Genomic DNA, 13,065 nt, shown 5'->3' on the forward strand with positions numbered 1-13,065 from the left:
AGTACAGCTGTCCTTCCTGTATGAATAATTTAGGCTCGAGTGAAAAGGTAACAGAAGCAGCTGTCAGAAGATGTGTGGCAGAGCAAAGCACTTCAACCAACAAAGTCCCACTTGACCTCTTATTCGCAAGGCAGTTAATCATTGTTTTTACTATTATTGTTACAGTGATGTTCTTTCATGAGGAAGACCTAGATAAACAAGAACAAGTCAACTAACTGTAAATGATAATAGAACCAGGCTGAAGTTGGACAAAAGGAGAATTTGGAATAATGAACAGATTATTTGAAAAGAATGAGGAAAAAAAAAGAATTGGATGATGCTACTTCTCTCAGAGGAGGGCTTAGAGAAAGAGCTGAAGGGAGGGACACATATTCACATACGCAATCCCTTTACAACAACCCTGTTAGACTGAGAGAAATGATGAAAATGCTCCTTTTTTACTGCTTTACGATCTCATCTCATAAACCACCCTGTATCTATAGCTGTTATACATTAAAAAGGCAGGTAGCCTAAAAAAGTAAAAAGTAACATGAAAAAAAAAAATGTTATTTAACATTACTCAACCAACCTAAATATATAAGGTAAAAAAAAAACAAAAAAAAAAACACTATAAGGTAAAATCATATAAAAACAGCTCATTAATTGTAGGTTACCACTTTTTACAGTGTATCATGGTGAATATATATATATATATATATATATATATATATATATATATATATATATATATATATATATATATATATATATATATTAAAAAATCCTAAATTATACTGTATATACATTAAGTAATTATCATTTTACTTCTCACTCTAAAAATTACTAAATTTCAAAATAACTAATTACAAACAATATGATTTTTTTATATTATTGATATTGATTGATTGATTGAAATGTAAGTAGTACTTTATAATAGTATAAATAATGTATCTAACATATTGCTTTCTCAAGGAAAATACCAAATCTCAGAATAAATAAACAGAATGAACACTACGAATTCATTTTACAAATCATTTAGACTCATGTAAGAACAACATCTGCACTGAAACTTTCCCACATGAAAAAAATACTACAGTAATTTATAGTGAATAGTACATTGTTTTTGAGCCATACTATAGTAAAGTACTTTCATTTACTGTGGTAATTCTATAGTTGCTGTGGTAATATAACAGCTATAGTAGCCTAATATAAACAAATGACTTCACCGAATATTGTACTTTTTTCTACAACTATAGGTATATTATACTACAATACACAACAGTTTACTGTAGTAAAGACTTAAGTATACTACAGTATTTATTGCAGTTCTCAATAGTAAATACTACAGTATGCTGTTGCATTCATTAAAGTGTTGTTAAATACTATAATATATAAAGTATAATACACTTTACTATATGGTTCAAAAACACTCAGATAGACTTAGTTAAAACTGAGAAGAACTTCAGTAAAATATGTTTAGGTCCTTATGTTTCGAGTCAAAATTCTAAGTGAATAAAAAACAAAACAAAAACAAGAATCTAAGGAATTGATTTTGGTCTGTTTCTCATCAGTGGATCTAAATCATATTTCACAAAAATAAATCAACAGCTCTCTGTCAGCTTTGATTCTTACACTTTGTGCAAATAAGAGTCCATCCTCCCATCTCTGACACATGAGGTCATTAAAGCGAGTTAGTGCCCCTAATCTGCATTAGCTGGTTGTGTAACTGCCTCCCACCCCCTTTGTGCACCTTATGTCTACACCGAGTTTTATGACCAATGCATTCATGTGAACCATTAGCGTTATCACAACAGAACCACAGCGTGTCCTGCATGGCCTGTGAGAACAGGATACGCATGAGCAACACCCCAATTTGATCGCATCTCATAAATCGCCGGCTCATTCCCTTTTTCTACATCTGTCCCAGCACATATTCTCCTTTCACAAAAGACACTGATACCCTAATGGGGCCAACCGCGTGCTCCAATTGAGCAGTCAGTCTGACCAGAGTTGGTAATGCTTGATGTGTCCCACCACGGTCAAAAAACAGTGAGATAGCAGAAGAACACAACATTTCTCACGGACAATTGTATTATGCTTTTTATTTTCTATTATATATTGCAGGGTAAATGCTAATTTTACACTGTCGAAAGCCTGCGTTCCTTTAACAGGTAACAGTAGTCTGTAAATGGTATATAATTTTAAGGTAACACTTTAGTATTGGGACCAATTCTCACTATTAAATAGTCGCTTATTAGCATGTCTACTATTAACATGTTGGCTGTTTATTAGTACTTATAAAACACATAATTTACCATATCCTATATTCCTAATCCTACCCAATACCTAAACTTAACAACTACCTTACTAACTGTTAATAAGCAGAAAATTAGGAGTTTATTGAGGCAAAATTAGCTAGTAAACCACAATTTTACAGTGTCCATGTTTCATATGTTACATGTACTTACTATAGGAATAACAATAAATTATACATAATTACAAACAACTAACACTAAACCAAACCGTAGACAGAAAGATAGCAATCTCTTGAATTTTATTTGAAAAATCATTTGTGTTCTGAAGATGAAAATGTAGATAAACTATGATTTTAAAATGGTATGACATACCTTAATCAGTCCGGGGTGTGTTTTTCATACAACAGCACAAGTTGCTGATTAACTAACATACGCATCGTTAGATAAACGAACCGGCTAGTCGTGTTATTTAAACCACATTGCTTCAAAACTATAGAATCTGTTGTTAATGATGTCACATGCAGGTGGTGCAGTAATTACTTCTAATAATTAATAGGTCTGAAATCTTCAAGATGCTGCTGTAACAAACCAGCACCAGATGACTACTTTACTATTTTTTGTTCCATCATTTTTGCTTTATTTGAAATGTAATGCTTCACAGGTATCACACTTCATGTCATACTACACACCCTAATCTATACACCTCATTTGATTCCTTTTGATAGATTTAGACTAATACAAACCTCTCTAAGGTTTGTCATCATTATTTCAACAGTGACATTCACTGCATATCGCATTAGACCAACCATTGTGACAGAAGACTGTCTACATCAGTAAGCTGTGTCGCCTCTGGCTTGCTTAGTTGTGGTCACTTCATCTACAGTGATATCGTTGACTTGATTGCAAATAAATGCACAGACACTATTTAAACTGAACAGAGATGACATCACTGAATTCAATGATGAACTGCCTTTAACTGTCATTTTGCATTATTGAGACACTGTTTTCCTAATGAATGTTGTTCAGTTGCTTTGACGCAATGTATTTTGTTTAAAGCACTATATAAATAAAGGTGACTTGACTTGACTTTATATCATCCCACAACACTATGACCCACATAATATATCATTTTAACAACTATGTCAAGATTTATGACCTTTGACCAAGAGACCTTCCCTGTAACAAGAAGAGTTAAAATACACATGCCCTGACCCCTCTGACATCAGACTTTTATCTTTACCCTCCAAAAGCAAGCCTATCATCACAGTGCAGAAATCTCCTACATAGCAGACTTCTATTCAAGAGTATTTGTTTACCTCATTAGTTTATCACTTACTAGTCTGATACTGACGTCTCCATTGAGACGAGAGTACACAGTGCTGAACGAGAATTAGCAATATCTCTCTTCCTGATTAAACTTTCACAGGACGGATTTACTAAGAATAAATTGACAGCATTATTTATTTTCACTCACGGTGTGTGGTGTTTTAGCAACCGGTTCACAAAAGAAATTATTCAAATCAGATAACAACACGAAATGCTCAAATTCAGTTTCCAGAGCACAGTTCTCTGATGTCAAGTCAAGTCACCTTTTTTTATAAAGCACTTTAAACAAAATACATTGCGTCAAAGCAACTGAACAACATTCATCAGGAAAACAGTGTGTCAATAATGCAAAATGACAGTTAAAGGCAGTTCATCATTGAATTCAGTGATGTCATCTCTGTTCAGTTTAAATAGTATCTGCATTCATTTGCTGAGGTGTGTTTTAATGCCAGGTTATGCAATGGAAGAAAAAACATTGTAGATAAACAGCATAGGTACTGGTAACTTTCTGCCTGGACATCATCTATGAAGCTTACAGACATTTCCTTCAACACTAAAACACAGTGCAATGTGTAATTCAAAATATGAATAGGAAAAAACACCTCCTTCATAATAACACAGCACACACGTTAATATTTTTAAAGAGTTTTCTTGGCGTGTGAAGGATGCAGAAGACTACATGATCTGATCTGCACAGCATCACTTCACCATCACTGTCATCTTTCTGAATCAGCTCTTCAAAACTTACACTAGCAGAAAAAAATGCTGCTTATTAATAGTTAGTAAGGTAATTGTTAAGTTTATTATTGGGTAGGATTTGGTTGCAGAATATGGTCATGCCGAATATGTGTTTTATATGTACTAATAAACAGCCATTATGTTAATAATAGGCATACTAACTAGTTAAATAGTGAGAACTTACTAAAGTGTTACCGCGAGAATTAAATAAAGTTTTGACTAAAGGTATAAGAACCTGAGAGTAAGTGATTACTACAGGTCTTTTAGGGGTAAATAAAGGTGTAAATATATAAATACTGTATGTCCCTTTAAGAGTACTGCCCTTTTGACAAGTGGTTGTACCTTTAAAGGTATTTTATTTCACATTGTTGAGCCCACTCCTAAAAATACAGGTTCCTTATTGGCATCTATGATTGCATGACGAAACTTTAACATTCACAACAGTGGAAAGATTCTTTGGATGTTAAAGTTTCTTCAAAACATTTCTTTCTTTAAAACTATTTAATTTGAATGGTTTGCTGTCAGTTCATGTGTTCAGACCATCACAGACATTTAACTTTTTTTTCCATCACAATGCTGACCAAGCAAGGTTCAATATAGACAGAATAATTTGACCCACCACACACTCATCCAGCAGTAATAGCTGACTGATGCTGGGTTTAATGACAGTGGACATTGTTCTTGGCAGCAGGCTCCAGTGCAATAAACAAGACAGTCCTCATATACAGCAGGAAACAAAGTCTAATCATATCTATCTTTTAATATCATTATACTCTTTATGGCTTTTGAAGCCAAGAGCTCTTTCTGAAGGACTTCATCATTTGTCATATAAAGATGTTGCAGTGGATGTTGGATATGTTGTAATTAGTGTTTATTAGTGTTTACTAAGCAGTAAACACTATGCATATACAAGCTATGTTTCTTTTTTATAAGTAAACACCTAAATGGACGATGTTGGATGATTAAATGAGCAAAAATAATTCTTTTTTACTGCCATTGCAGGAAACCAGAGCCATGTCTACAGACCAGAATATCATAGAGGTTTAATGGATGGACTTTTTTTACTTGGACAAGCAAGTTACCACTTAGCAACCACCCTGAACACTATAGTAACCCCTTGGCAACCACACACCTCACTGTGTTTTGAACGAACAGGCACAACTCTCTGCTTCTTCAAAAAGTACAAATATCTCTGACCCTGCTGTTAAACTGGTTTAGAATACATAAAATGTAAACATGAATCTATTAGAAATATCAATGTGTGTGTGTGTGTGTGTGTGTGTGTGTGTGTGTGTGTGTGTGTGTGTGTGTGTGTGTGTGTGTGTGTGTGTGTGTGTGCTCTTGTTTTTGTGACATATCAGGACACAACTCTGTATAATGACATGGGTATGACACAGGTATTACAAGGAGAGGGTTAGACTTATGAGGACATAACCCATGTCCCCATTTTTCAAAACGCTTATAAATCATACAGAATGAGTTTTTTTTTGAGAAAGTAAAAATGCACAAAGTTTCCTGTGAGGGTTAGGGTTAGGTGTAGGGTTGGTGAAGGGCCATAGAATATACAGTTTGTACATTATAAAAACCATTACACCTATGGGATGAACACACTTTACACAAAAACAAACGTGTTTGTGAGTGAGTGTGTGTGCGTGTCTTAACAGACAATCTACTGAGTAAAAAACGGACTAAAAAGTATTCTTACCCTAACTCTACCAGTCTATTAATACTGCACTAACACTCAGAGTCAGCAGAACAGTCAACCGAATGTCATAAATAATGTAAATCAATCTTTGTCACACAGTCCACACAGATTCTAATAAAAAGAGATGTTTGTTTTTTTGTAGGAAAAGGAAAACAACAAAAGTTGTGACCCAAATGACTTACTATGTACTCTAGTGTCTAGCCCTCCAGTATGTTTAAAGCAAATGAAGTGTCCAAAATTTCACACTCTTCACACTGTTTTTTTTTTTCTTGCACGTGCAACATCTAGGCATTTGAAAAGAGCACTTTAGAAGAACAATTAGGATGCACCTATGTAAAACACTATTGTTCCCCATCTAGAACTCACGCATAAGGACTGTTTAAGAACACTAATGTAAAGATCTTAACGAGTCATGCATGGTTGTGGCATGGTTAGGAAAGTGTTTGAATGTTCCCGATACAAAACGGTCTTACTGTGGGCTGTGCTCCAGGAGCAGTCTGAGCGAGGGTAAGTCCCCTTTAGCTGCAGCATAATGAACAGGCAACGCCCCCGTATCCGTGGCAACAGTAGGATCCCCTTCCCCGCTCTTCAGCAGCCAATCAATGATCTCATGATGGCTGAAGCGGGACGCCAGGTGCAGGACAGTCGCCCCTGAGCTGTCCTTACCCTGGAAACAACACAGAACATAATAGATAAGATATTTAAACTATATCACTCAATAACTCCCATGCGGCTGGAATACAGATATATTGGTGCATTTCTAAAGGGCAACAATGTGGATGTTACATGTTATAAAGCACTGACAGGGAACATGGGTGTATTTTAGCATATTTATTTATACCGTATGAGACCAAATTTGAATCATTTTCAGTAAATATGTCTCTGCTGGATCATATCTAACTGGCCAAAGTTTTTTTGCAGGCATTGAACATGCAGCGCAGGTATGAAACACAATAATGTAACGTGAAGCCCTGCTGTAGACGTCGCGCTCCCCAGTGATGGCAGAGATAACGTCCACTACTGCATGTGCACAGAAGGAAAAACGGACAACAGCAAGAGCTCCAGTTACTTGTTCATTACCACAAACACTTTTTCTGAATTGATGAGGTGAGGTCTACCACTGGACCTAGAGCAATATTAATGTTACTTTTACACTTCTACATTTAATTTCATCTTAATCAAATAATAAAAAACAGAAAATATGTGAATGAGAATGATATACAACATTAGCTATTAACACAACATGACTCTCATGACTGTATCCAAATAAACATATTAACACAAGCAGGCTGGTCTTTACACCCTGAATAACTATGCAGAGACTTTTTGAATGTACAGTAGTGACATTTTTTTTTTTTTTAAGCTTTTTAAACTTTAAATGTCCTTAGTTTGTAGTTCATGGTAATCCCGACTATACAACACACACATGATGACATACAAGCGTGCAAAACAACAGTTATATGTATCGTCATGAATTTAATCTGTTTTCGTTTTTCTTGTTGTTCTACTTATTTTTTAAGGAAAAGACACAAGGTCACTGTTGGGAAAAAGAGATAGACTTTCGCATACTTTAACAAAAATACTTTTTAATATTTATTACAGAAAAAATATGCATTACATAATTATTAAGTGCGAACTGCATGTAATGTTTTGGACACTTCATTGCATGCTATTTGCAATTAAATAAAAAAATAGTTTAGGTTTTAGATTACGTGAATTTTAAATGCAATTAGTTGAAGTTGAGTCCTTTATTTGACCCACTCGAGTAGGACATAGTAAAATATTTATATATCATTTCATAATCAGTACTGAAGTCTATGAAATATGGTTAATGCATGCAGCCAAATGTACTGACAAGCATGTATGGTAACTAAAATACAGTTTAATGACTTTTCTGTTGAGACTTGTTTGTGACTTATTTAAATATATTTTTGAATACCCATTTGTAAAGACAAAGTTGCTATTCATTACATTTAAATGGCCTAAAATGTCATATTGCATAACACAATACAGTTAAAATTGTAAATAGATATTTGAAATTTGCTTTAGTATGTTAGTCAACAAATCAAAATAAAACAATTTTAGAAAGTGCACTGTCTGTTAATGTATTTAAAGAAACAGTCATTAGTCTTTTTCAGTAATACTGTATCTGCAAGTAGGCTATAGTAATATATATATATTACTAAATAATGAAGTTTAAAGTTATATCAAGCTGAGTGCCTGGAAGATTTATAATTATGCGTAACCATTATTCAAACTTAAAATTGCTTTTTAGCTTATGATGCTCATGGAAGGCATATAACACCACACTTTCCTGAAAACAGCAGCTGGATAAAGACACTGTGGCACTTCCATCTCGTTCCACTGAAATCTTTTCCTCTCATTGTTTTGCATGGGCCTGACAGAACTGTCGGCTCTTAGCACTAAACAAACACACTGGCTTCACTCCATAATTATATCCACTGCATGAATCACACTCTTGACTCCAGCAGGACGGTATTATCCACGGCACGGTTCAAGCAGCTAAACTGAAGTCACACTCTTAATAAGACCTCGGAAACACTGTGGAGTAAATTCTCTGACCATGAGACTGAAGGTTAAATGAGTGTTATAAGGATCTGCTCCTAATGAGATGAGATTTCTTAGCATATGAGGTGATGACTAGGCCAGGGAATCAGTTTATGCTGCTGGTGGTGCTGAGCATACATTGATGGGCGTCTTTCAATGTCTTCATTAGACTGGGTTATTTATGTTTTGTCAGGTAAGCTTAGTGATTTTAAATGCCAAATTAAGCATGACAGCAGGGGCGTTGCTAATGAGAGTAAAGGCGGGAGTACACCGGGCCCAGAGCTATATGGAGGCACACAGCTATTTTTTCCCTAAATCACTGAATCACATTAAACAGCACCACAGCACTCCTTTAAATGCCATTTTAGACTGCTCACAGAAAAAAAAAAAAATATTGATCCATGTCTAATTGCATGAAATTATGAAAATAATATTATAAATAATAATGTTGCATATAATAACTGCAAATTTTTACTATGCTGATGGGAATAATTGAAATTTGTATTTTTTTAGATAAACACTTGTACTGTGATTTTTACCTTGTGATTAAGTTATTCATTTTTGTAGATTTGTATGTTTGCTTTTCAGGTATATAAGATGCACTTATTGTGTACATAGATGCTTTTACATTGTACTTATATTTTAAAAAATACTTGCATGTAATTGCATCTGTAATTTCTTTTTGTAATTGCATTTATAATTACACTGTTGTGTTGACTCATCCCTTACACCCAGGGTTAGGGTTAGGGTTATGTTCTTCGTGGAACCATCCATGCCAATAAAGAGCCTTTTTTAAGAGTGTAGGGTAATACTTGGTGTAACTGTTATTCCTACTGTAACTCAGTCTATTTACACAGAAGCGGACACTGTTAGCCTTTAAAGAGTGCGTAAAGATACTCACGGCCGCTCGACATCCTCCGTGCGTCACGAGCCACTGAAGGCAGCTCAGGTTTCCCGTGGCTGCGGCGTCATGCGCAGGGCTTGCGCCGTTTCTCGCCAGGCTGCTCGCCGGTAAACCCGCTTCCTCAACCAAATACCGCAGGCAGGTGAGCTTCCCCGCTCGCGCGGCGTGGTGTACGGGAGTCGCTCCCAGCACATCCTTCACATCGCTGTTGAGCACCTTCTCCGCTAACTGTACTTTCAGAGTTTGCACATCCCCTTGCCTCGCTGCGAGAAGTGTCCTCTCGACCACCATGATGATGCAGCGCCTCCAAACTAATGAGTGTTAGCGCAGCATTAAGCGCCAGCTCACAGAAGTCCACGCCACGGAACGCGTATTACTTCGTTCTGTCCATCCCTCTTTCTAAGAATCACCAGACCATATATCTAAAAAATATATTCTCTCGATCTATTATTATTAATTATATGGCATTTTAACAAACTGTTACTTCCATCCACTGCGTATCTGCTATCTAAAGAAAACCTACCAAGCATTTCTCTTTACTAGTCTTACTAGTCGTCTTTGAACGTATCCATTGGCAACACTGACCTTGTCTATACACTCACAGCAGCCTATATTTCACCTGTTACGTTCCTAAACTAACAAAACAATAAGTGCAAAACCAATGCGTCCTCTTTGGATGAAGTATGTGTGGCCTGTTGTCGTTCAGAAGTCTTGAGGGACTCAACTTGTGAATAATCCATTAAGGGGAGGAGAACAGTAACATGTTGGCCCTACTTAAATCGGCTCAGATGTTAAAGGGACAGCGCGTCACGATGACGCTGCTTTGTTGAACGAGTAAGGTTCTCTCGTCTGGTGTTTTCTATGCATCATTTATGCACATGTTTCATTTACGTTTTTTAAATCTACAATATTTTTGATTTGCAGAAGAATAACGTTTTTCTACTTTCTCTTTCAAATTAAATGCAAATTCCGAAAACTAGCGTCTTACTAAATCTCCGTGCTTCATCTGTATTCGACATCAATATTTTGGAACAGGCAGGTGCCACCTGTTGATTAAATTAACTCAAAGGCCTTACACTATATTACCAATAGAGGGCAGGCTCGCTCAACATTTGTATATCACCGAACAGCTGCAGCAACTTATCGATGCGTCTGAACGTCAGTGTTAGTGAGATTTGATGTTAACTGATTGTAAGAAATAACAAATAAATGTAAAAAAAAGGCAGTTCCTCGTGGGAGGTGTTCTAGACCCTTTGGGGCCCGGGCCCCTGCCCCTTATAGTCGCCGACGCTAAAGTGCGCATTTGGTGCCGCTGACACTAACAATAATTTCTTGTTAGCAATCATTAACTTTCAAACCATTGTTTTGCTCTAATGAGTTCGTTGTGACATTGACTTTTAAATAAAATAAGGATTAATATATAATTAATAATGTGATTCTGTTATTTGATTTGACCTACATTCTTTAAATGCATAATTTTACATAGATTGTGGTTTAATAAATGGCCTATATTAATGGCATTATTTTTTTTTATTTTTTTTTTTACATTTATTTCTTAAAACACTACACTAATAATGATGTTCGCATAAACCACCACTGGCTCTGTCTGCACCCCTTTACCTCGATAGCTTTAGACTTATGTGCCCTTTATGCTTATGTGAACGATGCATTATATTACATTTTAAAATTTCTATTAATTTGATTGATGCTTTGGATAAAAGCGTGTGGTAAATGCCTAAATGTACATAAATAAATACATTAATACAAATTATATAAAAGGTAATTTATACATGCTATACAAATGTATTATTCATTCTGGGAAAAGTTTTCCTCGGAGAGTTTTTTGTAACATGGGTTGGCCTTTTTCTTTCTTTCTTTCTTTCTTTTTTGTTTTTTGTTCATGTGCTATGACAACTAAATTAGCAAATGGAAAACATTTCTATTTATTTCATTTCTATTTTTATATTATGATTTCTATTTATATGCCGTGCAAAATGTTTTCATAACGTTTATTTGGTCTTCCTCTTTTTAAACTCTGAAAACGAGAGACAATCTTATTTGCCCCAGTGGATATATGAGTGACCTGAAGCTAGTTAATTTCCGATATTGTGCTTAAAGTTTTAAGGAGGATAACAATAACTTTTGCGTACTTGTAACGTTCTAGACTTCTTTTTATGTAACAGATACGCAGCACCCATTGTCTCCATATGTACAACAGCAGTTGCTGAAGCTGGCGCGTGATTTATGCTGACATCTCCCATGTGGCGTCAGTCGCGTGCCTGACGCGTGCCATCCTCATCTATTTAACTACACCGAAAAGCACGAGCCAGGCTTATTAATGGATAATCCCTCAGGGGCTGTGCGGGACAAGTCTCACAGGACAGCTTATCTTTGGCTGACTGATCGTTCATCGTCAAGCAGTGCTTACGAAAAAATCCAAACCAACAATCATAATCCTGTTACTTTTGTCACTTTGTTGTTTTACATCGTTTATTTATTTATTTATTTTTCAGTTATATTTTGCTTTTACCATAGTCCATCGGATTCCATATTCATAATATTTGAGAAGCATTTAATCATAAAAATGCTTTATTTAATTTTTTTCGTAAATCAACTTTCTAACAAAGATTATTGTTCAAAAATTGTAACCTGCAATTGTTTAAGAGTTTAAGTTTAAGAATCTATTTAAGTTTAAGAATCTATTTCTGACTGATTTACCTTTATTTATTGTGATAATATTTTAGTCTGTAAAATCAGTGAACTGTGATAAACACACTTAGACTATGTTAACATAAGATAGTTTAGGTATAGACCTATTAACTTGTCACACTTATGTTTGAATGCATATTTTAAATGGGGTATTTCTGTGACCAGCGTTTACTTATTCACTTCATTTATGATATAAAATCATGTTGTCATCATCTTTGTGTGGCTTATCAAACATCTAGGTCATGCAACAGTTAAATTAGCTTTGTCTCTTCTTTGTCTAACGGATATATTCAAATTCCTCACTTTACTCGTGTGAAAGTAGGCTACCAAGTGCAACTCAGAGAGATAATCTAACGGTCATTCCCTGAAAGGAAGAGAGCATCGGAGCCTGGGAAAAGTGGCGTATAAACTGCACGCGTCGAGCGTGTGACAGTTATTCAAATTTCCCTCCAATTAGGCCAACTGAAACTCCATTGTAATGACCATCTGCTGCCAAACCCGCATGGGACTGCTCTGAGATAGTGTTTGAGCTCATCCAAAGAGAGTGGGAAAATCAGACAGTGCACTTTGGTATGCGCAATCTGCACTTTGACACACATTAACATGCATCACATAAACCACACTCTGATTACCAAGTTTATTTGATTAAGGATAGACCTAGGCCCACTACACTATTTCACGACAACTTGAAATGCTATGCATGTTACAACTTCTACATGTATATATATATATTATTATTATTCATCATAAAGTATATTTTGGTAGTGCGATTTTCTGCTCCATCGGTTATTAATGTTATTTATTATTATTATTATTATTATGCAGCCTAAAATATATTTTGGTAGTGTTATTTTCTGCTCCATCTATAAATTCCTGCGCAG

The 13,065-nt window shown here is 35.4% G+C and overlaps 1 protein-coding gene across 3 annotated transcripts in view; it reads right to left on the reverse strand.

Annotated features, from left to right (window-relative positions):
- Positions 1 to 10,207, reverse strand: part of espn (espin) — a 63,409-nt gene extending 53,202 nt beyond the window's left edge. For all 3 annotated transcript variants that reach the window (XM_026270620.1, XM_026270619.1, XM_026270617.1), the window contains exons 1-2: positions 9,473 to 10,207; positions 6,477 to 6,670 (exon numbers count right to left, since the gene is read on the reverse strand). In XM_026270620.1, the coding sequence (XP_026126405.1) occupies positions 6,477 to 6,670; positions 9,473 to 9,766 (488 nt within the window). In that variant the 5' untranslated portion in view covers positions 9,767 to 10,207. The remainder of the gene's footprint in view (positions 1 to 6,476; positions 6,671 to 9,472) is intronic.
- Positions 10,208 to 13,065: the final 2,858 nt, after the last annotated feature.

The sequence above is a fragment of the Carassius auratus genome, chromosome 8 (assembly GCF_003368295.1).
Source record: "Carassius auratus strain Wakin chromosome 8, ASM336829v1, whole genome shotgun sequence".
Classification (NCBI taxonomy): domain Eukaryota; kingdom Metazoa; phylum Chordata; class Actinopteri; order Cypriniformes; family Cyprinidae; genus Carassius; species Carassius auratus.